The sequence below is a fragment of the Mesoplodon densirostris genome, chromosome 3 (genome assembly GCF_025265405.1).
Source record: "Mesoplodon densirostris isolate mMesDen1 chromosome 3, mMesDen1 primary haplotype, whole genome shotgun sequence".
Lineage (NCBI taxonomy): Eukaryota > Metazoa > Chordata > Mammalia > Artiodactyla > Ziphiidae > Mesoplodon > Mesoplodon densirostris.
Window position 1 is genome coordinate 4,294,558 of NC_082663.1, and position 25,805 is coordinate 4,320,362.

The 25,805-nt window shown below is 50.4% G+C and overlaps 1 protein-coding gene across 1 annotated transcript in view; it reads left to right on the forward strand.

Annotated features, from left to right (window-relative positions):
• ADAMTS16 (ADAM metallopeptidase with thrombospondin type 1 motif 16) overlaps positions 1 to 25,559 on the forward strand; it is a 165,396-nt gene extending 139,837 nt beyond the window's left edge. The window contains exons 24-28 of the mRNA XM_060094292.1: positions 11,859 to 12,060; positions 12,167 to 12,361; positions 14,883 to 15,107; positions 24,533 to 24,680; positions 25,444 to 25,559. Of these exons, the coding sequence (XP_059950275.1) occupies positions 11,859 to 12,060; positions 12,167 to 12,361; positions 14,883 to 15,107; positions 24,533 to 24,680; positions 25,444 to 25,559 (886 nt within the window). The remainder of the gene's footprint in view (positions 1 to 11,858; positions 12,061 to 12,166; positions 12,362 to 14,882; positions 15,108 to 24,532; positions 24,681 to 25,443) is intronic.
• Positions 25,560 to 25,805: the final 246 nt, after the last annotated feature.

Genomic DNA, 25,805 nt, shown 5'->3' on the forward strand with positions numbered 1-25,805 from the left:
AGCTGTGTGACCTTGACCATCTAGGACCTAAGTGGCTGCATCAAAGTCTCTCACCATCTCTGGGCCTCGGTTTCCTCATCTGTAAAATGAGAATTCTGATGACACCTCCCTGGCATTGTTAAATGTGTGGGTGTGTGAGTGGATTAATCTGCATAAGCATTTGGAAGAGCTCGGGGCACAGGGCAGGCATCGTGTTTGTGTAGAAAGGGACCCAGAGTGTGTCCAGGTCCTGAAGCTGGACTCTGGGCTCGAACCGTGACCCACACCTCTTGTAAGGCCTTCCTGAGCTTCACCTCCATCCTCTTGGAAATGGAATAAGGAATAGCACCCACCTCACTGGAGCTCGGGACAGCTTTGCAGAGCCTGGCTTGGCTGTACCTTCACTGAGGCCCTGGCCGTCCACTGCCCCTTCTTGCCTCCTATGAAGACATCTGCTTTCAGCCTTACTCTCTCTTTAAGATTTACAACTCTTTTGCTAGAACTTCAAGATTTAACGTGTGGGGCTGGGTGGTTTTATTGTTAGCGTCTGTCTCCCACAATATCCCACTCCTCCCAGTAATCTGCTTTGGCTGCACTCAAGCTAGGTCTAAACCTCTGACGCACCGACTTTATAAAGCCATTCTGGCCATTGTAAAAATACCCACCGCTTCCTGGTTTCTGCAGATGTGTGCAATCCTATTCCTCCTAAGTGGAACTGGTTAAGTCTGGGGTTGGCAAACTATGGCCCGGGGCTACATGCAGCCCACCACCCGATTCTGTAAGTAAGGTTTTATTGGAACGCTTCTTGCACGTTCATTTACATGCTGCCTCTGTCTGCCTTCTCCCTGCCAGGGCGAGGGTGAGAATTTAAAATCATGTGGCCACCAGCCTAACATACTTAGTATCTGGCTCTTTAGTAAAACGTTTGCCAACTCCTGGGCTAGATGAAAGCATTTTTTCAGCAAAACGAGTGTCTTAATGGAAAAGGATGTCTCTATTATCTGTCACCCTTTTTCAGGGCAAAATTAGTGTTAGTGTTATCGCAGCGACATAGTCCGACACCAGCATCTCACCCTGCACCCTCAGAAGCTTCCGGATGGGTTTCCACCACCAGTCTAGCTCCCTGTCTCTTGTCCATTCTGCAAGGGCCAGGATCTTTGTCAAATGCAAACCCGACATAGACCCTCTGCTCCGTCAAGACTGCCATGTCCCTCCATTGCCGTGCACCTGGAACCCAGATCCCATCGTGTGGCCACAGGATCCTCAGAGCCAGTCCCATCAAGTGCTCCATCCTCTTGATCCCTGATCCTTGGTTACTAGGGCTTCTTGCCTTGCCTCCACCGGCCCTCCCACCTTGGCTTTCTTCAGTGTCTATCTTAATGCTCACCCTTCTTAGGGTGTGTGTGTCCATCCCTTTTCACAGTTATTCTTGAAGACCCACCAGGTCCAGGATCGGGTCTGGCTGATCCACATGCCTGTGTGCATGGCCCATGGGCTGCATGTCTGTGTTTGTTAAAGGGTGACCTGCATTCACTGAGTCACTTCGGCAAACGGAATGCATGGAGTGGAGTGAAAGTGGCCCACGCAGCATGTGTCAGGGGAATGTGAAGCTGGGAAACCACAAGTGACCTTGTGAGTCTGCAGTCAGGCTCTGGAGAAGAAGCAGGACCTGAGGGCAATTTTCCTGGGATTTGAGAAATTTGCCAAAAGATGCCTCTGAGGGGTCACAATGTCCTAGTCATGTTTCATGTGTGAGAAGTATTTCCTGACGTTGTTTTCTTCATGATGGCAGTGGACACATTCCTCGCTCAGTGAGGGTGAGACGTAACCTACAGACGCTTAGGAATTATTGCTTCTTATGGCTGTTTGGTCCCAATTTCCTCTCTCCTTTTCTTCACTCTTGTCCTTTGTATGAGGAGAAGAGATTCAGGGGGAGCACTCCTATCAGGACGAAGCCTACAGACCTTTCCTTCTTGCTACTTCCTCTTTATCACAAAACAGTCTCTCTCATTCCTTTAAAATGTGGGATTCTCATTGAGATTTGATTCTTGCCCTCCTTGCATTGTGATTTCTCCTGGTGAGCCCTGTCAGAAAGGAGCTGACTGAAGAGAAACACCAGGCTGGCAGAAGGAGTGAGTGAGCCTCATTGTGCAGGCGTTACTAGTACTCTGCACTTAGTACTCTATACCTAGTACCCTGCACCTATTACTCTATACTTAGTACTCTGTGCCTAGTACTCTATACCTAGTACCCTGCAGCTAGTACTCTATACTTAGCACTCTGAACCTAATACTCTATACCTAGTACTCTGTGCCTAGTACTCTATACTTAGTACTCTGTGCTTGGTACTCTATACCTAGTACTCTGTGCCTAGTACTCTATACTTAGAACTCTGTGCTTAGTACTCCATACCTAGTTCTCTGCACCTAGTACTCTATACCTAGTACTCTGCACCTAGAACTCTATACCTGGTACTCTGCACCTAGTATTCTGAACAATCAGTAAGTATCTGGGGAGGAAGGGAAGGAGCACAGCAATGCAGCAGGTTCACCTGGGTGGTGAACTGTGTATTCTAGGAAATGGAGCTGACAAGGACTTCAGCTAGTGAAGGAAGCACATTCATGTTAGCAATAAAACTAATTTTTCCTAGTCTCAGAATGGAGATTGGCTTTTATCAGACCAAACCCAGGAGCAAGGGGCCAAAGCAGAGGCCATTCAGATGAGAAATGACAAAGGTCTTGTACTAGTCTGGGTTCTCAGAAAAACAGAACCAGTAGGGTGTGTGTGTGTGTGTGTGTGTGTGTGTGTATGTGTGTGTGGAGAGAGAAATTTTAAGAAATCATCCGATGTAGTTGTGGAGGCTGGCATGTCCCAAATCTGGAGACCCAGCAAAGGGTCAGTGCCATGGTTCAAGTCCAAAGGTCGTCTGCTGGCAGAATGTTCTCTTCTTCTGGGGAACCTCGGTCTTTTTCTAATAAGAACTTCAACTGATTGGGTGAGACCCACCCACATTATGGAGAGCAATCTGCTTCACTCAAAGCTTACAGAGTTAAATGCTCACCTCATCAAAAAACACCTCCCAGAAACATCTAGAATAATGTTTGAGCAGATATCTGGGTTCTATTACCCGGTCAAGTTGACACATAAAATGAACCATCATAGACCTGGATTTGGTCAGATGTGCAGGAGGGAGCAGTTTTGCTGGAGAAGAGGGAAGTAGAATCTGTGATTTGGGGAGATGCGGGAAGGGTGGAGGATGGAAGCCAGGAGGGGTTCCACCCCCTGAAAGGGCATGCAGGGCAGAGGGGCGAAGGTGGGGACTGTCATCTCCGGGTGGCCATTACACATTAGGTGGAGATGCTCTGTGGTGGAGATGCAGGGCTTTATATAGGCGAGGCACTTATGCGGGATTCAGGGGCTCTCACCAGACGGAAGAGATGCTCTCCTTCAGTCCACTGAGAAAAATAGTAAATTAAAGGAAACTCATTTAAAAATAACATACATACACATACACCTTGAACCTTTATCTATCTTCACTGAAAATACATACATGCGCCCATTTGTTAATTCTTTTTTTTTTTTTTTTTTTTTTTTGGCTGTGTTGGGTCTTCATTGCTGCGTGCAGACTTTCTCTAGTTGCGGTGAGCAGGAGTTACTTTTCGTTGCGGTGCACGGGCTTCTCGTTGCAGTGGCTTCTCTTGTTGCAGAGCACGGCCTCTAGGCTTACTGGCTCAATAGTTGTGGCTCATGGGCTCTAGAGCGCAGGCTCAGTAGTTGTTCCCAGGCTTAGTTGCTCCGCGGCATGTGGGATCTTCCCGGACCAGGGCTCGAACCCATGTCCCCTATATTGGCAGGCGGATTCTTAACCACTGTGCCACCAGGGAAGCCCCCTGCTAATTCTTTTAGTTATAGCCAAAGTTTATTTTGAGTAGGAAGATGCCTATTAAAGATCTAAGTTGATTACTTGCATAAAATATGCCCAATACCCATGATGTTCAGTTTGAGTTTCTTGACAGAAGGCTGAAACTCGTCCTATTCATCCAGGTGCAAAATCATCTTAAATCTTTCATTTTTTCTTCATATTTTACTTTTCTCTCAGCCACACCTAAGCTGAGAGCAATTCCATTTAATGACTGATCCCTACTGAGTCATTCCAAAGATTCAACTTAGTTTTCATAGAAGCAAGTGTCTCATTTTCCATGCTCATGTTCCATCGAGCTACACCAAACTAATTATATTACACAATTCCTATAACAAGTTCAGCTGGCAGAGGCAGATTTGAGGGCAGGCTCAGCTGCTTCCCCCTGTGCCCACTGTCGCTAGGTGGTAGCAGAAGGATGTTGACAATGTGGGCAAGGCTGGCTCTTCACCCCACCCGGCGCTCAGCATGGTGTGGGCAGTGGCCTGAGGGTTTTGCCAATGGAGAGGCCCAAGAGTCTGACAGGTCAGTTCAGAGTAGAGAGCTGCTCCTGAGGCTGGAAATGAACCCATGGCAGGAAAGCATCCATCCAGATGGTGGTTCAGAGAAGAACAGATGTAGAGAATCCCCAGGACAGGCACTGATGGGGGAGGATCCCCCTGCTCTGTTCTCCTGGGGGCAGACATTGGAGAAGTCTCACATAAGAAGTTATATTGGTCCTTCCCAGTGGAAAACCAGTTGACTCCCTGGAGGGCAGGGTGGTAGAAGAGGCGTCTTTAAAACCTAAATTGTGTCCCCAGCTATGAATGCAACCATTGTCACAACCTGCCATGCCCAAGCAAAATGTACATTTCCAAAGACCTTGCACCCCATGGAGCCATCCTTGGATAAGAACTACATCTCCCCAGCTGTCAAGTTGTGTTGTTTGGGAGGATTGGAAGAGTGTCAGCACTGGACACGTTTACCTTTACTTCTCAGAGCTCATCAGTTTGAGGTTGGAAGGGTCAGCACAGGAGGAAGCAGCCCTGATCCATCCCAGCTCCTCAGCCACTTTGGTGCTGGGGAGTCTTTCTTCCTGAAGGAACCTAAGCCTGCATGACTTGCACTCCCGGAAGCTCGGGCGCTGGGTCTGGGGCCAGGCGCCTGCTCCAGATCAGTCTTTAAAGCCAGGAGGGCTGCGCAGAGCAGGGGCGGCTGGACCAGGGGGCTGCTGGGCGATGGGGCTGCCTGGGTGGGCTTTACTAATTTGCCCATGATAGGGAGTGAAGGATGATGCCTCCTGCAGAAGAACCCACTCACCAGGCTTTTCCCCTGATGTTTTAATGGCACAACTCAGTTCTTATAATAGTTAAAAAATAACACCAATACAACTTTAATACAAAGGAAGGAGCAAGGACACTTACCACCTTCGAGAGCCAGAGCCCTGGACTCTCCTGAAGAGCAGGTGTCCCATTTCTCAGAGTGTGTCCCCAACCCTGATGGTCATCTCGGCCACCAGGCTGGGGAAGGAGGGCTTTGTAAAACTTCAGATTTTTGACCTTCAACTCCAGATTTGTGATTCCTGCGGAATGGAGGAGAGGCCAGGGATGTGTAGATGCTTGAGAGGCCCGCCACACAGCTGTGGTTTGGGAAACGTGGTCTCAGCACCAGGCTAGGTCACAGGGTCCTCTCAGCCCCTTGGTGCCATCCTTGGGCATGAGAATTTGGGATGTTAAACTTGTTCAAGTGGAGGGAGGTACCGCCTACCCTGTCATTACTCAATTTCAGTTGCAGCTTGGCATAGATTGCTAACTCGCCTACCTGTATGTAGTTACCACCCGAGGTTTTTTATCCCATAGCAGAGGGGTTTGTGATACAAAGAATTGGGTACTGAGTGGATGTAGAAGAGGAGTGAGAGGGGGTTGCCTCCCCCACGTTGAACTCTGATGATGGGAAAGATGTTTATTCTTTCCAGTAGAGCGGGGATGAGTCCTGAGGACAGTGCTATGGGGGTTCCCTGCATCCTCTTTTCATCTTCCACTAATCTTCCATTCCCTCTGTGACTGCCTTTGCTTCTTGGGCTGCCATTTCCCCATCTGTAAGACACAACCAGAAAAGCAGACCATTTCTGAAGTCCTTCCCAGCTCTACTGATCAGCCTCTTTTTTCCAATTTTCCATGGAAGCCGGATGGAGGGGCCGCCCCACAAAGAACCAGCCCTTCATTATCACTCAGAATCTAAGGATTTCCCTTTCACCTTCTATGAGCTGAGGGTTTTCATTTGAGCTAATGGGAGGCACACACCCTCCGTGGTCTGCAGAGAAGAACCTTCAGATGAAGGATTTTTGCTGAAACAGGGAATTATTAGGGCTGTCTGGAGCAGCGAGGTAGGTTTCTCTAACCTGTGTGTCCCTCATAATTCAATTTCCCTGCCTCCCATGTGTAAATGAATCCTACTGATTCTTCTTAAGATAACATCTGATGACAGGACAATGAGATAGGAAAATCTGGTAAGAAAAATAATAAAAATCTCCATATCTTTGGCTTCTCACAGTCCATAAAATTAACACCCACCACACCTCCTTTATGGGGAGCTTTTGATGTCTTGCAGTTTGGCTCAATGTGAGACAGCAAAGAAATGCTGCATTTAAAGCCGAAAAAATACAGTCCTATGTCTGGCTCGTTATAAATCTCTCCTTCAGTTTCAAACAAAGTAGTTTAACTTTTGAGGCTGAACAAAACAGAGTCACTGTCAAGCTGCAGGTTTCCGAGTGCTGACGGCAAGGGCTTGGCTTCCCGATCCAGGCCCCCTGTTTCCTGAAGTCCGGCCCCATCCTTGCCAACCAGTGGTCAGCCATGGACTTCCCGTTCTGAGGTGATGGTGGAGGCCAGTCCCCAGCGTTGCTTCTAGAAGAATGCATCCAGCAGACAGTCAGAGGGTCCAGAGCATCCCTGCGAACAGGCTGTGGTGGAGGGGGATGCACGTGGGTCAGGCGTGTTGCCGTCACGTCTAATGCACTTACTACTGGACCTCAGGAGCATTTGCTCCAGACGTTAGAGTGTAAGCACAGAGTGCGAGCTATTTGTCCAGGAATTCTGCCCCACCGACACCGTTCACTTACACACTTGGTTACCAAGATCTTTGGCTCTCTCAGAGCTGGATTTCTGCCCTGGATCCTGCCTGGAGTGTAGCTGGCACCCTATGATACTGATGAAACATCCTTAGACATGGACCAATAATTCCCCAGTCAGCAGATGCACCAGGCCAGCTAATGGCCTGTGCGTGGCCAGCTGCCAGATGGGCTCAGGAATCAGCTTCTCTCCCTCCTCGTCCTCCCAAGACCTCTGATCTCGGCTGCTGAGCTTTCTGCTCACAGTCTGCCTGTTCTCTTTAAGTTAACTTGTTAGCTGGCTTTTTTTTTTTTTTTTTTTCCTGTGGCTAAGGCAGATTTTTCAAACTGGCATCTGTTTATTGTCGGATGTGCACTGTTACCTTGGAAACAGTTCATTTAGGTGAAAAGCGTGGTAAATCTCAAATCACCTATACATGTGATGGGGCTGTAGTTTCATATGAAGACAAGGTCCTTCTGTCTTCAAATCCCACACGCTGCCCTGCCCGTAGGGCTGCAGTGGCATCTGTCATAGGCCCTGAGCCACTGAGTATGGAGCCTGTGAAGGTCTGTGTTTATAGTCACGGAGGATTTTAAAGATGATGTCGGAAAGTAAAAGTGGGCGATTTGATTAAGTACAGCCTACTTGAAGGTTGTGCTGGGTACCCTAGCACGTGAAGGTCATGACTGGCCGATATGGGAGACACCTTGTAATCGGAGCTGTGTTTGAATGTTGTCCTTCACCCTGTCCAGCTCACACCTCCCTGGAACTAAATCCAGCTGTGAACATGGCCTTCTCTAGGTTCAGGCTGTGACCCGGGTTCTGCCCCGTCATGACTCCTTGTGTTTATTGAGTTAATGAAAGACCACTCCGCAGAAGATCAGGAGTTATTCCTGAAAATGGAATTGGCTTAGTGTTTCGTCTTGAAACTTTGAAGAGAACAGAAAAAGAAACTGAAACCAAATTCCAAAATGAAGGGAACAGTTCCTAATGCTGAATCCGTGCCAGTCCTGGGCTGGCCGTGGGTGATGCTCGGCTGTGAGCCTCAGGCTCTGGTCCCCACCGAGGGTGGCCTCTGAGCCTGAGTGGCAGTTACAGCACCGTGCCTGCCTGGGGGGGGGGGGGGGGCGGGGGCTTCACGACAACGTATTTCACTAAACCACATACCCTTGTTGGGAATTTGCATTTTCAAAGGAAACATTAAATAACCAAACCCAAACGTTATTTTTTTTTATATGGGGAGGTGAAAGTCATTTTCTGAGAAACAAATAAGTACTGTTGACAGTCAGGGATGTTGAATATGGAATAGATGGTGCCAGGAAATTCTGCCCAAATTGTTGAGTGACAACCATAAATTCCACCACCTCTCCTGGCAGCACTGAGAGCTGTAAAGGTGAGACCCAGGGGAGCCCTCAGCCAGGGCAAGTACCGTGGTGGCCGGGTAGCTGAGTCCTCCAGATCCTGCCGGGGAAACCTGACTGATTTGGGTTATACCAACCACCTGCTTTGTTCCAGATAGCAAACTTGAAAAACCAGAGCAAAGCAGGACAGGTGTGGCCACTGGTTAGCTACCCAACACGCCTTGTTCTGCTCACGAAACCCTCAGACGTCAGCACAGAAGCTTGCGTGGATTTCGACTCTTTCATGAGCTGAAATGAAGACATTTCCCCAGAGCTCTGTCTGTGAAACAAAGCAGACACTTGGCATTTCCAGATGCTGTGTGAATGATCTTTGTTCAGGACCACCTCTTAATGATGTGCAGAAGAGAAGGGCAGAGAGTGGACCAACCCAGTTGGAACAGCTTAAGATGGTGGAGATAGAGGACTTAACTCAGGGGTGTGAAAAGCCTTGGAGCAGCCAAGACGCCTTTGCACACCAATTACAGTTTATGAGGCTGCGGGGTTGAGAGAGCAAACTTAAGAAGTGGGAGGAAACATAAAAACAACAGGAAAGCAATGGAGAAGCTCCAAATGCAGAATCATCACAGCCAGGAGGCCAAAGCCCATGTTTCATAAGGATTAGGCATAATTTCCGTGGTTTAACATGATATTAAAGAACGCTAATCTTGTTGACATTGAAAAATGGAAGCATTTCCATGGTTGATAGGGAACAGTTCCTACAAACCTGACATAGTTTATTATTACATGAGTAAAACTTTGCATTCTTTTTTAATGATTTTCTTAGAAATATAATAGAGTCTGTTCATGAGAAACACTTGGTATAAAATAGTTCAAGGCCTCTACAAACAAAAATAAGTAAAAATATCATGGTACACCTCAGGCTAAAGGCACCAGGTGATACTGCAGGGCTGCTGAGAGCCCAGGCATTGGGTGGGTGGGGGGGATCATTTCCACTTCCCATCCAGGGGAACTTTCACAGGAGTCCAAAAACTGGCTCTAAAATGATTTGGGTCACAGACCCCTTTGAGAACTTGAGGCAATGTGCTGGTGGTTTGCTCAGCAATCGTGGAGGCATGGCCCACCTGGAACTTGTAGGATTTCAGGTGTCTGTGGATCCCCTGGTCCTGTATGCCTTTATTTCCTTATTTAGATACTCATATACTCAGTCTGGTACTGCAAAATATTACAGACTCTGAAAATATGTTCATGGAGGCTCTGCAGGGTAAGAAAAATGTTTGTTTTAGACAGTGAGTTGTAAAAATGCTGAATTTAAAAGTTGCTTATACTTCCCTCAATCATGTTTAAAACAATAACATATATTTACACACACACACACACACACACACACACACACACACACACACACAGGAAGCACCAGAATCAAAGGTGAGAAGCTAATGAGGAACCATTGTCCCCGGGAGGAGGGATGGTGAGTACTTTCCTCGTCCCTTGTTGTGTTTCTCCCCACGTAACCCGGTGCACACACTATCCTCACAGAATCTCTTCTGTTGGTGCAGCATCTCTGAGAGGCCCCTAGCGAGCTCTCGGCCAGGCTTTCTGGACACTGCTTTGCATCCTCAACCCAAGTGTGACTGTCCGGGCACCCTGTATGGGGAGAGGATGGAGGCCACCAAGACAAAGGAGAAGCGGGCATCTTCGCAAACCCTGTCTTCCCTCCAGGCTCAAGAGGAAATCTTGTTCTACCAGTTCACACTCAGAAATGCTGCAGAACAGGAGACAAGTTTTCTGCTCGGGACCCTTGAGCCCTCCTCATAGACTTGGCCGAGGCGGGGCCTCATGACAGCCTCCCGGGCCCTGCTGTCCCTCGATGCCCCATCACGCTGACAGCTGGACACATCGCCGGACCCTGCTCCACCTGCAGGGGTCACGCTGCTCTGTCTGAGGGAAGGAGATCACGACTTCTCCTTTCCCCTTGGGGATGATTTCCGACAACCACCGACGCGGAGCCCCATGGGCCCCGAGTTTTCTGTAGAATTTTCAATTTTTGCTTACATGCCCTGAACAGGGAGACAAATACGAGTAGAAATCAAGTCCTCTTAGAGTCCAAATGGCAAATGGCTGTCTCCCCGGGACCTAAGGACCTCCATCCAAATGGGTACTCCTTACGGGACCACATCTCACCTCCCGGCTCTCCCGCCCCAGATGGGCCCCACCCTGGCTGTGCCCTCAGCCCTCCTGCGGGTAGACTTGTGCAAAGCTTTGGGGACACATGCAGGCTTATCTGAGAGCAAATGGTGATGCCATGGGGCTGAGCTGGACCCAACCTCCCCACCTCCATCACCTGCCAACATGCCTATCGACAAAGAATATTTTTACAGTCAGAAGAGAGAGAAACAGGGCTGCTTCGAGAAACATCCTCGAGCATCAGCAGCTGCTAACAAATTGAAAGAAAGATGAGCAGACATTATAGGCCTCCTGCTGGAAGTCATCACTTTTAAAGTAATTGCACAAAACAAACAAAAAACCCGCATCTGACAAAGGCTTTAGATCCACCTAAATTACAGGAAGTACAGAGGATCATACTAAGTGATACCACAGAAATGTAACTTGCAAAGTCTTGAAATCAGCAAAAAAAAAAAAAAAAAAAAAGGAGATGCAGTAAGATATGCAATCTTTCTGTAACAGGTAAATGGAATAGAAAAATAAATGAGATTACAGAAGAACCTACAGACTAAAAGAGAAGAAAGACACATCAACCAATTGCAAAATATGAGCTTTATTTGGATTCTGACTCTGACGAGCAGATGAAATTTTGACATTGATGACATACTTGGGAATGGAACGCTGAGTATTTAATGACATTAAGGGATTATCATTAAAATTTTTAGATGTCACAATGGTATTGTGGTTAGGTTGAAAAATCTAAGACTCCTTATCTTCTAGAGATGTGAATTGAAATATTAATATGTCTAGAATTTGCTTCAAAATACTATAGGGATGGGGCATAAACTGATCATCTTTGGAGATGAGTGGACATGATGGGCCTTTATTTTTGTACAAGTTTGAAATTTTCTTTAGAAAAAAGTTTTCTAAAGAAAAATACTTTCTTTAGAAAAAAGTTTTCTAAAGAAAAATCTTTCTTTAGAACAATGTTTTCTAAAGAAAAAACTTTCTTTAGAAAAATGTTTTCTAAAGAAAAAACTTTCTTTAGAAAAATGTTTTCTAAAGAAAAATCTTTCTTTAGAAAAGAGGAAACAGACACACTGTTGAGGGGAGTTATTTCCAAGTACAAGTGAACCTGAAAGCCAAGGGAGGGGAAGCATGACCATCAGGAATGCTAATCGTGGAAGTTAGAAGGGGCGAGGGCCCAGGGAGACTGCCCGGCAACTGAAAATAACTGCACCTATAGACAGTAGGTGGGAAATGATGCAGGTCGATGCCCGCGCAGATGTGGCCCTCCGCTCTGGAGAGCTGGCACTGCCCCTCACTGTGGGTCTCTCTGTCCCCCAGGTGGTCCGTGGGGAACTGGAGTGCCTGCAGCCGGACGTGCGGTGGAGGCACCCAGAGCCGGCCCGTTCAGTGCACGCGGCGGGCACACTACAAATCGGAGCGGGTCTCCACCAGCCTGTGTCCACAGCCCGTGCCCTCCAGCCGACAGTCCTGCCAGCCTCAGAGCTGCCCACCCGCGTGGAGCGCCGGGCCCTGGGCGGAGGTAATGGGGCAGGGCCGGCGTACGGGGGCGGCAGGGCCCCTCCTAGGCAACGTGGGGCTGGAGTCTTACCGGGCCTTGCGGGAGCTGACGCACTCTTCCTGTGCAGTGCTCTCGAACCTGCGGAAAGGGGTGGAGGAAGAGGTCCGTGGCCTGTAAGAGCACCAACCCCTCGGCCAGGGCGCAGCTGCTGCCCGACGCTGTCTGCACCTCGGAGCCCAAGCCCAGGACTCACGAGGCCTGTCTGCTCAGGCGCTGCCACAAGCACAAGAAGCTGCAGTGGCTTGTGTCTGCCTGGTCCCAGGTAGGTACACTGATCCCAGGTGGGTGCACTGATTCCAGGTAGGTGCATTAGCCCCAGATAGGTGCACCTGATTCCAAGTAGGTGCACCTGATTCCAGGTAGGTGCACTGATCCTAGGTGGGTGCACTGATTCCAGGTAGGTGTGCTGGGTCCCAGGTGAGCATACCTGGTCCAAGGCAGGTGCACTAGTTCCAGGCAGGTGCACTCGTCTCAGGTAGCTGCACTGATCCCAGGTGGGTGCACTGGCCCAGGGAGGTGCACTGGTCCCAGGTGGGTGCACTGGCCCCAGGTAGGTGGTCCAGGTCCCAGGTGGGTGCACAAGGTCCAGATAAAACTGGGTCGACCAGCTCCTGCCTTGGGGCTGCCTCTCGTCTGGTCTCTCTGCTTCCACTTCTCCTCTGCTTCTTCGTCCCCCGAGTCTCTGGTCCCCGCCCATCCCCCGTTATTCAGTCCTTCCTCCCGGCATTCACTCCTTGGCATGTCCTTCGGCTTTCTCATCACATCCCTGGAGTACCTCACCCAGGTCATCCATGTGGTCATCACTCCCTCGTGTTGAGCAGAGATTGAATGGGTGAATGGGTGCAGGTGTGAGGGGAGGGGTGTTCATTGCGCTGACCATGGGGTGGGGACACCCACGGCACCCCAGAACACCTGCAGCCACTTCCCAGGCCATGCTTAGGTAGTAGAGCAGGTGGATGACCTCAGGAGATAGAGGACCCGCTCCCTGAGAGGAGCGTGCATAGGCAGGCTTCTCATTTGGGGAAGGGACTGCTTGTGCTGGGTTTGCTCGATGCCTTGTGCTGCTGAAGGCTGGGAAGCCCCTCATTTGCACGGTCGGGGGGCTGTCCCAGCCCTGCTTCTCTGAGACCAACATTTGGAAACACGAATTTGGAGTGTTAAAGGCTTTCTGACTCGCTTTGGCCCAAGTGGGGGCCAGACACCCTGCTGGGGAGCAGACAGAGCTGCCCAGCCCTGTGCCCGGGAGGGAATGTCGGGAGGCCATGCCAGCCCCCTGCCCTGGCGTAGCGAGCCCAGGGGCTGCCTAAGCGACCTGTGAGAGGCTCCTTCATCGAGGTGTGCATCACTCAGAGGCACGGGAGTCAATAAAGCACAGATGACATCAGAAAGCCAGCAACCCAGAGAAGAGCAGCCGCCACCACCCTCGGGAGCTCACTTGTAATCCCAGCTGTGGGGCTGCCTTTCCATAGCAGACATGAAAAGAAAGGCCCCAGCTTCCGGATCCCGCGCCCTCAGGGGCAGACTCGGGGCCGCAGCCCCCATACCCACACCTCCAATGGCAACCTGTTCAGGAGGGAGGAATGAATCAATAAAGGGATGGTGCGCCGAGCAGGGCATTTAACCCGGGTGAGACGACACTTCCGTTTGCCACTGAAAACTAAAAACATCATCGCTCTTGGATAAAGCCTGCTGCTGCGAAGGTAGAATTCCTGGTCCTCTCTTGCCTGGGACCCGGGAACATCAGCGTCTCTAGGACTGAATCGCGCTGTCGTTAGAAGACTTTTGTTTCTGTGCGTATCCCCAGAGGCTAAGTCCTTAGGAAGGAAGCAACTTGGGCTGCATAGGGTCTGGGAGGTGTCCCCCTGGGAAGTCCTTGCACTGAATGTATAACACATGCGGGCACACACACACACACATGCACACCCAGAACTTCTCTTAAGCATAGTCCCAGCATGGGAGGAGTCCTGGGAGGAGTCCTCCAGCTCCTTCCTGACATCAGGACACACTGAGCACACCTGTAAGCCAGGTCTGAACGGAGTGTGAGGCCAGAACCCGGGCACCTGGGCTCCTCTGCTTATGTGATCTGCAGAAATGTCAGCCCAAGGCAGCAATGCCAGCCACTGGGACCTTCCCCGTGACCTCCGAGCTGACCTTTTGGTCTTCTGTGTTATCCTGTGTTATCCAGCCTCCACCTGGCCACAGATTTGCCCAGGGTCGCACCGCCCATGCCAGAGGGTCCAGCTGCAGTGACAGCTCAGGCTCAGAGCACATCACCGTGGGACCGCATAGGTTTGCTGTCTGTGTTCGCTCTCTTCAGGGCAGCACTCGGATTTCTGAGGATGATTGTGAGCCCCGGGTTTGCCCTGCCTGCCCCTGCTTTAGAGGCCAGCATCACGCTGCCGCTGGGTGGTGTGAATCCATGGAGCTACACATGGAGCCATTACACTTCAGTGCATTCTGGCATCAGTTACAGCCCACCGTGTTCATTTCCCAGTGAAGCAGTAGCTCCAGAATTACTCCCTTCATGGTTGCTGATTGCCCTGCCCCAACTCATGCCCCCCGTGCTAGACCACTGTGAACGCAAGGTCTTCCTTTTTGTGGCAGATACTCTAACACCTTTTTAACATGCCAAGGTCCCATATATTCTACTGACCATTTACACTTACGTAAACGGTCAAGCTGGTACAATCAGGAGGCTTCTTGACTCAACGATTTTGTAGAAGAGACAGCCACCACAGGAGAAACACCTTTCACTTGCATCCTTTGTTGTCTTTTCTTTTCAGTGCTCTGTTACGTGTGAAAGAGGAACCCAGAAAAGATTCTTCAAATGTGTTGAGAAGTACAGTTCTGGGAAGTACCGCGAGCTGGCCCCGAAGAAGTGCTTACACCTGCCGCAGCCCCACCTGGAGCTGGAACGCATCTGCGCCCCATTTCCCTGCCCTAAGCACCCCCTGTTTGCGGCTGCAGGCTCCCCACAGGCCGGCTGGTTTGCCTCGCCCTGGTCTCAGGTAAGGGTGAAGGGAGGGCGGGCAGAGCCCCTGCTCAGTGTTGGTGGCTGGCCTGGGTGGAGAGGTTCCGGCTGGATGTGAGCTGCTCGGAAGCAGATACAGTCACAAAACAACCATCCCGACTGGTAGTTACCCAGAGATCAATTTGTGGCAAGTGTCCTGCTAAGTGTTTTACTGTGTATCCTACACACTGACAGGTGGGTACATACATACATACATACATGTACATTTTATGTATACAGTCCCCAGTGCCTACCAGGGCACCGAGCCCATATGAGTATTCACAGACTGTTTGCTGAATGTGGAATTCTAAACGAAAAACAAATTCAATGAGTGACTCAGGGGGGCTTCCCTGGTGGTGCAGTGGTTAAGAATCTGCCTGCCAATTCAGGAGACACGGGTTCTAGCCCTGGCCTGGGAAGATCCCACATGCCACAGAGCAAATAGGCCCGTGCGCCACAACTACTAAGCCTGCACTCTAGAGCCTGCGAGCCACAACTACTGAGCCCACGAGCCGCAACTACTGAAGCCCACATGCCTAGACCCTGTGCTCTGAAACAAGAGAAGCCACCGCAAGGAGAAGCCCATATACACCAAAACGAAGAGTAGCACCCGCTCGCCGCAACTAGAGAAAGCCCACGCACAGCAACGAAGACCCAACGCAGCCAAAAAAATTTTAAATAAATTAAAAAAAAAAAAGAGTGACTCAGGGCAGCCACTTCTGGTCCTTATTTAGAGAACTAACCCCCACAAGTGCAGTCAAAGCTCACTTGTGTCTGGGGGTTTGTTGTCACTGTCATCGATATTCCATGCCCTGTTGAAAGACCATGTGTAGCGGCATCATCTTTAAAAACCAAAGGCCACTCTCCCTCACCAACCACATGCCTCCTTCTGCTTCCTGGGACCGAGTTTGAGACCAGCACACCCAGCTCATGTGGCTGGTGGGCAGGCTGGAGCCCATGTGTTTCTGGTCACTGAGGATCTCCCCAAGTCTGTGTACCTGATGGGATGAGGGAGGAAATCTCCCATAGGAAGCAGCAGGAACGTGGCCAGAACAGCTCCTAAAAAAGCAGGCTGCTGGGCCCCCAACTCCACAGAAATATGTAACCAGTGTTGATCTGGGTAAGCTTTACTAAGGACTGGACACTCACTGTTATTGATCCACCAGTGGGGCAGGCCACACCCCAGGCAAGACACACTCGTCTGCACCACCTGTCCTGGAAAGGATGTCAGTGTCCTGTGTGGAAATCAGTGCCAGCCAGGGGCCAGGCAGGAGGAGTGACTGGTGCCACCACAGTGCTTAGCCAGACGGGACCAGTGGTGCTTGACTTTGACCAGCTCTCCCTCCACCTGAGTCTCCTCAAGTATTTCCTAGCCTCCGGGACCCATCTTCAATCCCTCCTGATGCAAAATCCCTTTCCTGAGGCCCCCGCACCATGACAGCCGCTCCGTGTGGCTCCTCTCCGAAGGGCCACCACACCCTGACTCCTGGGCATGTCCTGTGCCTTGCCGTGAACAGTGCCCCCAAAACTCATGTCCAGCCAGGACCTCAAAATGCGATCTTATTCAGAAATAGGAAGTTTGCAGGTTTAATTAGCTAAGATGAGGTCATTCTGGATTTGGACGAACCCTAACCCAATGACCAATGTCCTTATAGGACACACAGGGGAAAGGCCATGTGACAATAGAGGCAGAGGTCACATTGATGCAGCTATGGGCCCAAGAACACCCAGGATTGCCGGCAGCCGCCGGACTCTGGAAAAGGATGAGCAGATTCCCCCTTAGGGCCTCCAGAAGAGATGGAACGTGCTTCTTCTGCCAATGTCTTGATTTTATACTTCTGGCCTCCTGAACTGAGAGAGTTGTTTCTGCTGTTTCAAGCCCCCCAGCTTGTGGTCATTTGTTCCAGCAGCCCTGAGCATCTAACACAGTGGTTATTGGTGTTACCAAACCTAACCTGGGTCTGCTTGCCCAATGCACAGCAAAGCCAATCTACTGACACCATTTTGTGGTGAAGGAAAGTACAGTGCTTACTGCAGGCACCAAGCAAGGAGAACAGGCTCAAAAAGACCCAAACTCCCTGACAGCTTTCAGGAAAGGGTTTTTAAAGACTGAGGGAGAGGGTTGCGGGGTATAAGATCAGCTTGTTCACAGTTCTCTGATTGGTTGATGGTGAGGTAACAGGGTGGTATTTCAGGAATCTCAGTTGCCGATTTTCTGGCCCAAAACGGTATGGGCTCTATGTGCTGGTTGGTGGTCAGCATGCAGTTAACTTTCTCCACCTGGTGGGGTTTCAGTGTCTGCAAAACAACACAAGGGCATGGCTCAGGATGTTATCTGTAGCCCTTGAGGAGGAACCAAAGGTCCTTGACTTTGTTTTATGGCTAAACTATTATTATTTTGTATTGCTGGACTGTTTTCCTTTGTTTCTGAATTTTTTAACTTCTCTGATTAAATTTTAATTTTTGGAACTTGGGGAAGGCCTAGGAGGTTAAAGCTTTTCTACAAACAAGAGGTGGGGGACACCGGGGATGTCTGTCCCCAGGAAGGTCCCGCAGGGTGCTGCTCATTTTCATTTGTGTCCTTGTCCCATCATGTTTCCTCCTGACTCCCCAAGGGTGACTCCCAGCAGCAAGGGCTGTGTCTTAAGTGCCTTCACATTCCTCTTCGCCCAGCTTGGAGTCTGAGGACAGTGGGCATGTGAGCTACAGCAGCTGAATCCGACAATACCATGGTGTCCACCAGCACAGGGGCTTCTCCAGCAGGAGGAACATGAGTCTCAGAGGGGAGACCTCAAGGCTCTGTGGCCCGCAGTCCCCTGATCCAGGAATGGCCAAGAGGTGACGGGCGGTGGGCTCTTTCACTCTCAGCTCTCCTGATTCCCCACAGAATGGGTTCCCCCAGCATGGCACCCACCCTCCCTCATGTGTGCCCGGCACCAACAATTCTATTGAACAATCTTCTGACGTAAACCCAACCCTGAATGCAAACCTGAAATGAACAAGTTTGACAGAGCAAAAATCACACAGAATTATTATTTTTATCTTGTTTGTGGAAAAGCTTTAACCTCCTAGGCCTTCCCCAAGTTCCAAAAATTAAAAATTTAATCAGCCAAAGAAAACAAATGGAAATATATATTGGAACCAAATTAATCCACCATAGAATTTTTTTCAGTATTAGCTAAAATTTTACTAGAATAAAACCAGTTCAACATCCCCCCAAATGAAGCCCCAATTCATTCTGTTGGAGATCTGCTGTGTATGTGAACCCAGGATTGGCTGGTAATCGATAATCTTCTTTAGAAATTGCAACATCCCAGCCCGGCCATTGCTGTCCCTCCGGTGCCTCTGCCATATCCCTGGTCCCAAACTCTGAGCTCTGCAGAAGGAAACCATCCCTCAGTCCTTGGAGAGGAAGAGACAGAAAGACCTTCCACCCACTGTATGCACTGCCCTCTAGCTGTGTTCTTGCTTTGCTTTTGGTTCCTCTTATCTTCAAACTTGATGTTGCTTTTTCATTTACAAATATATGAACTCCCCCCTCAAATGGTATTTAAATTAGAATTTGTTTAATTTAGAATATTGGACCAGGGGACCTTTGAACCACATCCTTTTCAAGCATTTGCTATTTTAAGTAGGTCGAAAGTATCACTAGCTACACACTTTTCCCTTCTATTTTCCTCTGAGTGCACAGGCTTTCCAGCAAGGTTAAGGGATGGATGAGCTAAGAAGCTGAGTCGAGTTGTTTCTGAGGCAGATGCTTCGCTTTCTCTGTCTTTTTGAGAATGTGAGTCAGAGACGAGTACAGGTGGTTCCCAAGACCATGGTCCCTCTGTCCATGGGGAGACTGAGGCTCCTGAGACTGAATCAGGCCAGTATTCACCCCACTCTGCTCAATTCAGAGACTTCAGGCACATTTAGAAAAAGAAAAACAAGGTTTATCCTTATTTACTTTAAACCAAAACCTAAAACCTAAAAATACATCTTGCATAGCTTTCACCAGCCTGAAATATTCAATCTGTCTGTCTAATAAGTCATTTTTATCATAAGCTGCTTGAAGATCTTATCCAGTGTGACTCATCTATTACATTCCAAGTCCATAACTTGTGGGAGTAATAACTCAAAAGCGATGTTTGCCATGAGCTCTTGTACCCAAGGCTCTGCACCCTTCAATCGTGGGAAATTGTGGGATGGAAATGCATGGCCAGTGCCTGGCTCAGCTTTGCCCCCAGACAGGTTATTCCTGTAACAGCAGGAAGATGGCGGGTTCTGTTATTTGATCAGGAGACTTTCTGTTGGTCTCGATGGCCCGGCTTATCATTTTGGTTAGTAGTGCATCGCCTGGCAGGACTGACTTCATTCATTTGGGTCGTTTGGGCTTAGCATCCAGTGGATCACACACTAACCTGGCCTTGGAAAGGCTTAAGTACGAACACCTGCTGGACTGTGTCTGACTCTACATGACAGAGACTGGGTGTGTTCTCAGTGCTGGAGTGCCAGGGCCCTGTCTTGTTCCAGGGTTCCTCACCAGGACTGTGCACAAGTTGACGTGGAGACCCTTGGGCTCTCAGGGGCAAAGAGCCATGTCCCAGACGTCATTGATAGGGTTTTCCATCTTGGCAACTATGTCTGCAGCAATGTATCAAACACACACACACATGCACAGACTCACACATAGGGGCATACACGTGAAGACACACACACGGGCACACACAGAACGTGTGGAGACTTCAGCAGGCTTGGTCTGGATGACTGTGGTCAGTCCATCACAGAGGGCTGCCCTGCACCCTTGATCCATTCGCTCACCTCTAATAATTTGCTCTCATTCTCTTCTAATTATGAGGGTGCACAGGAAAACAGGAACCTTGTTGTTGACATTGATGGACAAGGTCGCCTGAGCTGGAGGGAGTCTGCCTGTAACCAATTGAATTCGTACAAAAATGCACAGCCCCACCTATGTTTAGAGCAGAAATTGTGTGTGTTGTCCCACCCTGACTGAGTAGACATTTGGTCTCTGGGAGAAGTTATGGTAGCTGAAGCTCCAGACTTGGAGAGGTCCACGATGGTGATAAATAAGGGAAGAAACTGCCCCCCTCCCGCCCCTGTAGAGACTTCACAGAAGGAGGATGAAGGTGTGAGACCTCTGGCTGTCTGCAGTTAACATGCATTTGTTTACACACTCTCCATGCATTTGAGAGATGAACTTTACCCTGGAAGAAGCCCCGTGGTTTTACAAGTTCCTGTGAACGTGACAGGTGGACATTTACCTTAGACTAAGACCACATAGAACATCAATCAGGACTTAGAGCTCTCAGACATCGCCTTCTACTAGCATTTTTCCATAAAGACCAATAACATAAACAAGAGTAGTCTCTCTAATCTAAAACAAACCCGGAGGCAAATGTTATTATTTAAAAATGCATCTTTGGGGTTTTTTTGATAATGACTAAGAGTAATCATCAATTCCCCCTTCCTCCAGTCAGAGGAAGTGCAGTGCCTCTTATACAGGGGTGGCCAGTCCTCCTAGGAACATGGGGATCGCCAAGGGTACAGGGCACACAGAAGACATCCGAAGGGAGAGGTCTTTCATCATTTCAATGTCCGTAGAGTCTGTCTGAGTGGATGTCTGCCCTGAGACTCCCTGGAAGGGGGCAGGACTGGTCAACCTGCAGGGGCCCTTTCAGAGCAGAGTGTGCTGGTCTGCATGGGGTCCAGGTGGGGACGGGTGTGCATCACCCTCCAGAAGGCCGTTTAATTCTAGAATGACAAGAAGACCCTCACTGCTAGACCTCAGGGGGCCGTCCCGTGGAATCCTGCCTCGACGTTTTTCTCCATCTGGTTCCTTGGTTCTTGGATGGAGCCCTGGTCTCGGGCCCTGGTACTGGCAGCACATGTGGGAGTGAAGGGTCAGAGGAAACGGGAGGGGGCTTCAGGCCCCGGGGCCCCAGCAGTGGGGTGAGCAGCCCATGGCCGGCTCTTCAGTGGTTATGGCCCTGCTCTGCACCCTGAAGCCACACACCCCGGAGTCTGGAGGGACCCCCTCACCCCTCAGCGAACAGACCCAGAACTACCCACCCACCCACAGAGTGGGAGTCATCCACATTTTCTGGCTCAGGGACATTCAGACCGAGGCCCTGGAAGGTGAGCAGAAGTGAGCAGGGTACGGTGGGGAGAGTCCATGGACTGAAGATGACAGTGAGCGCCAGGGCCACGCGGGGGAACGTCTCAGGGGATCATTTAACTCTTTGCAGTCAAGCTGCAGGTCAGCTTGATGTACTAGTTTTGTTAGATTGAATGTGACGGGAGTCGGTTCTGAAAATAGAAGAGGAAGGTGCTCTTGCCGGTGTGGCTGTGGTCACCCACTGGAGGGCAGCTCTCCGCGTGTGTCCCGACCCGTAGCAGCGTGGCTACACATGCAGGTTCTCGGGCCCAGCCCAGACCTGCTGGTGCTCGAGCTTTAGGCCTGGGCCCCAGCATTCTGCTTTGCTGAGTCCTGTGGTTCATCCGGACACGCATTCGAGCTTGAGATCCACTGGTGTGGAGGGTGTCTCCAGCAGCAGGTGGTCTGGACAAAGGGCGACAGTAGCTGCCACTCTGCAGGTCAGGGAGTAGGTGCAGGACACCGTCAGTGCCCGGCATGGCAGCCGCCTCTCCTGCCATCAGTACGAGGAATGGCCTGAGACGCTCAGGCTAAACCCCATGAAGCTGAGGAAGGAGACTTGGCCTTTGACTTCAGATCTGAGTTCCCGTCTCCCTTTCCACAGAGTATTCCTTTCCCAGCAGTGTTGTGTCTTGTGAGTTGCCCTCCACACCTGCTGATCCTGCAGCCCCAGCCTCTCGCTCTCCACCCTGGAAGTCTGCACAGAGATTCTTAGGATCAACCCACCTGCAAATCCAGTGGAAAATCTGGAATGTGATTTCTAAACCCCATGCTGAGTTTGAGGCCATTATGTTTATGATATAGCTGAACCACTTGCATAGCTTTTCCTTCCTGGGGGGAAAAAAAAAAGCGAATAAACTTTTTCAGATTCCTTCTTTTTCTTCCCTCTCCTGCTCTATCTCTGGTTTTATCAATGCAAAGTATTTTCAAAATCTGCAGCCATACATCTTAGTTCTTTTTGTTTACATGAAGAAACACAAAAGTTGAGCTATTTGGAGACATTTTTCCTAAAAATATGTCTCTCGCGGGGAGTTTAAAATCTCTCTAGACCAGTGCTTCTCACACTGGGTGTTCTTATGGATCATCTGGGAGTTGTGCAGATTCTGAGGCAGCGTCCGGAGGTGGGAGGCAGGGATGCTGACAGGCTCCCAGCTGTTGCCAGGGCTGCTTGTCCAGAAACCGAGCTTTGAGTAGTGGCTTTAGAAAGTGCCCCAAGGAAGGGCAAGCTGCTTGTGCTCAGTACTAGTGTCTGGAGCCTAGAACTGTGCCTGGTAAGAGGAGGAGAATGATCCCTCTTTGTGAATAAATTAACCAATGACGAAAAAAGAATCAAACCACTTGGTGCTGTTTAAGTGATGCAAAACGCCAGATCTCTTGATTTCTAACTGAGGCATAACATCTTTAGCAAGAGTGGAATTCTGCCTCTGCCTCTGTTGATGAAAGAAACTCAACTCACAAGGCAGAGACATTCAACACCTACGGAGGAAGATGTGACCGACAAGACCCTAGGAACCCTGCGGCAGTGCAGCCCTGTAAGTTCTCAGCCCACGATGGTAGCTGAGGGAGGGCCTGGAACCAGAGTGCAAAGCACCAAGGCCAGAATTGCGGCTCTGCCGGAATGTTCGGAAAGATGTTACAGGCAGTGGGAAACATCTGGCTCTACCGCGGATGAGCCTCATGATTCAGGAATCAGACATGAGTCTGCCCACAACATTGTTGTTTTCCTGGCTGCCATCGTCGTATACTGAAACTGAACTATTGATGACTTTCGCTGAAATTGGTTTTGAGAAGGGGTAAGCCTCACAGAATGTTCCAAACCCACATGCTTAGCAGCTAAAGCCCTGGATTTTCTCTCCAGGGGCCCAGCCATCCTTTCCCTAAAGAGAAAAAAAAAGAAGCAGGAACAATGCCTTCAGCTTATGAGTTTTCAGGACTCTCTATTTCCAAATTTTCTCCCCCCCCCCCCCCAGGGTCAGATAGAGATGTTTTATTTACTCCATCGCCGAGTCCCTATCCCAGGGAATATCAAAACCACTTCTCCAGGCTCTGTTTGCAGCGGGTCCTGAACATCCAGCTGCAGGCAAGCGTCTGGCTGCGGGCTGTTTCGGCTGTGGAAGACCAGCCCCGGGGCTGCTCCAGTGGGGTCCTAGCACACAGACCTGTACGTTCTGGCAGCAGCCTGAGTTATGTGTGTCCCTAAATCTGCACGGCTTTAGCCTCGTGTTTTAAAGCAACCATTTAGCTTACCCACAGGATATCCAAAACGTTCTCTGACCCCGACTTTGTTCAGGTACTCCTTTAATTGCTTACATTCTTTTTTTTTTTTTTTTTTTTTTTTTTTGCGGTACGTGGGCCTCTCACTGCTGAGGCCTCTCCCATTGCGGAGCACAGGCTCCGGACGCGCAGGCTCAGCGGCCGTGGCTCGCGGGCCCAGCTGCTCCATGGCATGTGGGATCTTCCTGGACCGGAGCACGAACCCGCGTCCCCTGCATCAGCAGGCGGACTCTCAACCACTGTGCCACCAGGGAAGCCCTAATTGCTTACATTCTTAACGGTCTTGAACCCACAGCCTTGTCTGAGCACAATTCACATGCTTCTGTCTAGACCTCGAGTTGCCTTCTTTCTGGGCATATTCACTACTACAAGTTTGGGCCCCTCCGCCTCTCTGATCACCACGTCCCTCCTGGTTTATTACCGGCAGTGGATCTCAGACGGACCCGCTGCTGTGGTCTGTGGGGTGTGTGCCTGGCCAGCTGGTGAGGGATGGTCTGACCCAGCCTCTCCTTCCTACTCTGGCTCCACTGTGCTCTGTGCCTTAGAGTGCGGGGGCCTCGGCTTCAGGAAACAAAGTTCCCGGTAGCATGCGAATGAGCCCGGGGAACCTCCAGACATGCAGAGTCCCTGCGCTTGGAGTCTGGAAAGGTCTGAGTGTCAACTCCTGGGGAGTTGGCTTGTCAAGCTTTTCCAGGTCAGGGGCACCAGAAAGGCTGGCTTGGTGATGGCATTCATGAAAGACCCATAGCCTGTATCCCCAGATGCGTGCCACTTTTTGGTGTCCATCACACCCTTGATGACTCAAGGACATTCAGACTTCTGGGCACTTCTCCCCAGTGTCCATACTTGGGAAAAATCCAGAATCTGCTCAGCCACCCACAGAGGTTGAGGCAGACCACCGTGAGGAACCTGGGGAGGTGGGGGAAGCTTGTGAGAGCAGCCGGCCCAAGGACCTGGTGGCCCCGGGCGACTGTTGCTTGTGCTTCTCGCAGTGCACGGCCAGCTGTGGAGGCGGCATGCAGACGAGGTCCGTGCAGTGCCTGGCGGGGCGCCGGCCGGCCGTGGGCTGCTCCGCGCACCAGAAGCCCGCGGACTCCCAGGCCTGCAACACCCGTTTCTGCCCCATCGCACAGAAAAAAGGTGAGTGTCGGAGCCCCTCGGCTTGACCTTGGCCTTTTGGGGGGGCCGTCCCGTTTCCGGAGTGTCTCCTAAGAGGGCTGAGCAGGTGCGGGGTGCCTGCTAGGTCGAGGGGTTGGTGTCAGCTCCCCGGTTCTCTCTCCATCTCCTCCCCCAGCTTTCCCATGACATAGCCCACAAAGCAGACCCCTCGCTTCTCACGCCTCCCCAGAAATGACACGAACGGTTGGGAAATCAGATTGCTTCTGTTTCACTGCTGCTCTTTATATTCAGAGAAGCGGATTTTAAGTAGAGCAGCCTTTTCCGCCCGAGGTAAAGGAGAGCCCAGATTATTCCTTGGATGCGCTCTAAACGCCATCCCTGTGCCCACTCCCTCGGTGCCTCAGGTATTTGCGGGCACCATGCCCTGTGTATCTGTCGAGGTTTCTGGAAGAGAAAATGGGGCTGGAGGAGAATGAGTGGTCTGGCTCAATCAGGGACTCGGCAATTGGAGTCCAGTCCACAGAAGCCCCATCGCCTTGGGTGGATGAGTGGTTACGTGGATGGGTTTAGCACAAAAAGCAGAGAATTTCAACTTTGCGGGAAGCTTCCAAGAAAGGTCTTGTGAAAACAGCACAACCCACTTGGCCCATTTGACCTGAAGAGCTGCCCTCCTTCAGCAGCTTCAGGGCAATGACAGATTTACTTTGATTTGCTGGAGTTATTGCCAGTGGCAGCAGACACGGGGTGCTGGCACGGTGACTAACTCGGGACTGCTCACTTTCAGACGCCCTCTGCGAGGACCGCTTCCACTGGTGCACCCTGGTGCCCCAGCACGGGATGTGCAGCCACCACTTCTACGGCCAGCAGTGCTGCAAGATGTGCTCCACATCCAACCTGTGAGCTGACAGGGCACAGGAGGTACCTGTTTCCAGCACCAGCGAGCTGTGTGGTCTACACCAGGGTGCGTCCGAGGAAGATGGAAGCTGAGAGAAGAAAAACCATCTGGGGCTCTTATATATGATTCTGTGCATGCCTGTGTGTGTGTGTGTGTGTGTGTGTGAGCATGTGTGTGACTCGTGTGTGTGAGTGCATCCCCAGGCACATGGACACGCTCTCGGGGAGGTGGGGATGTCGAGTCAGGCTGCA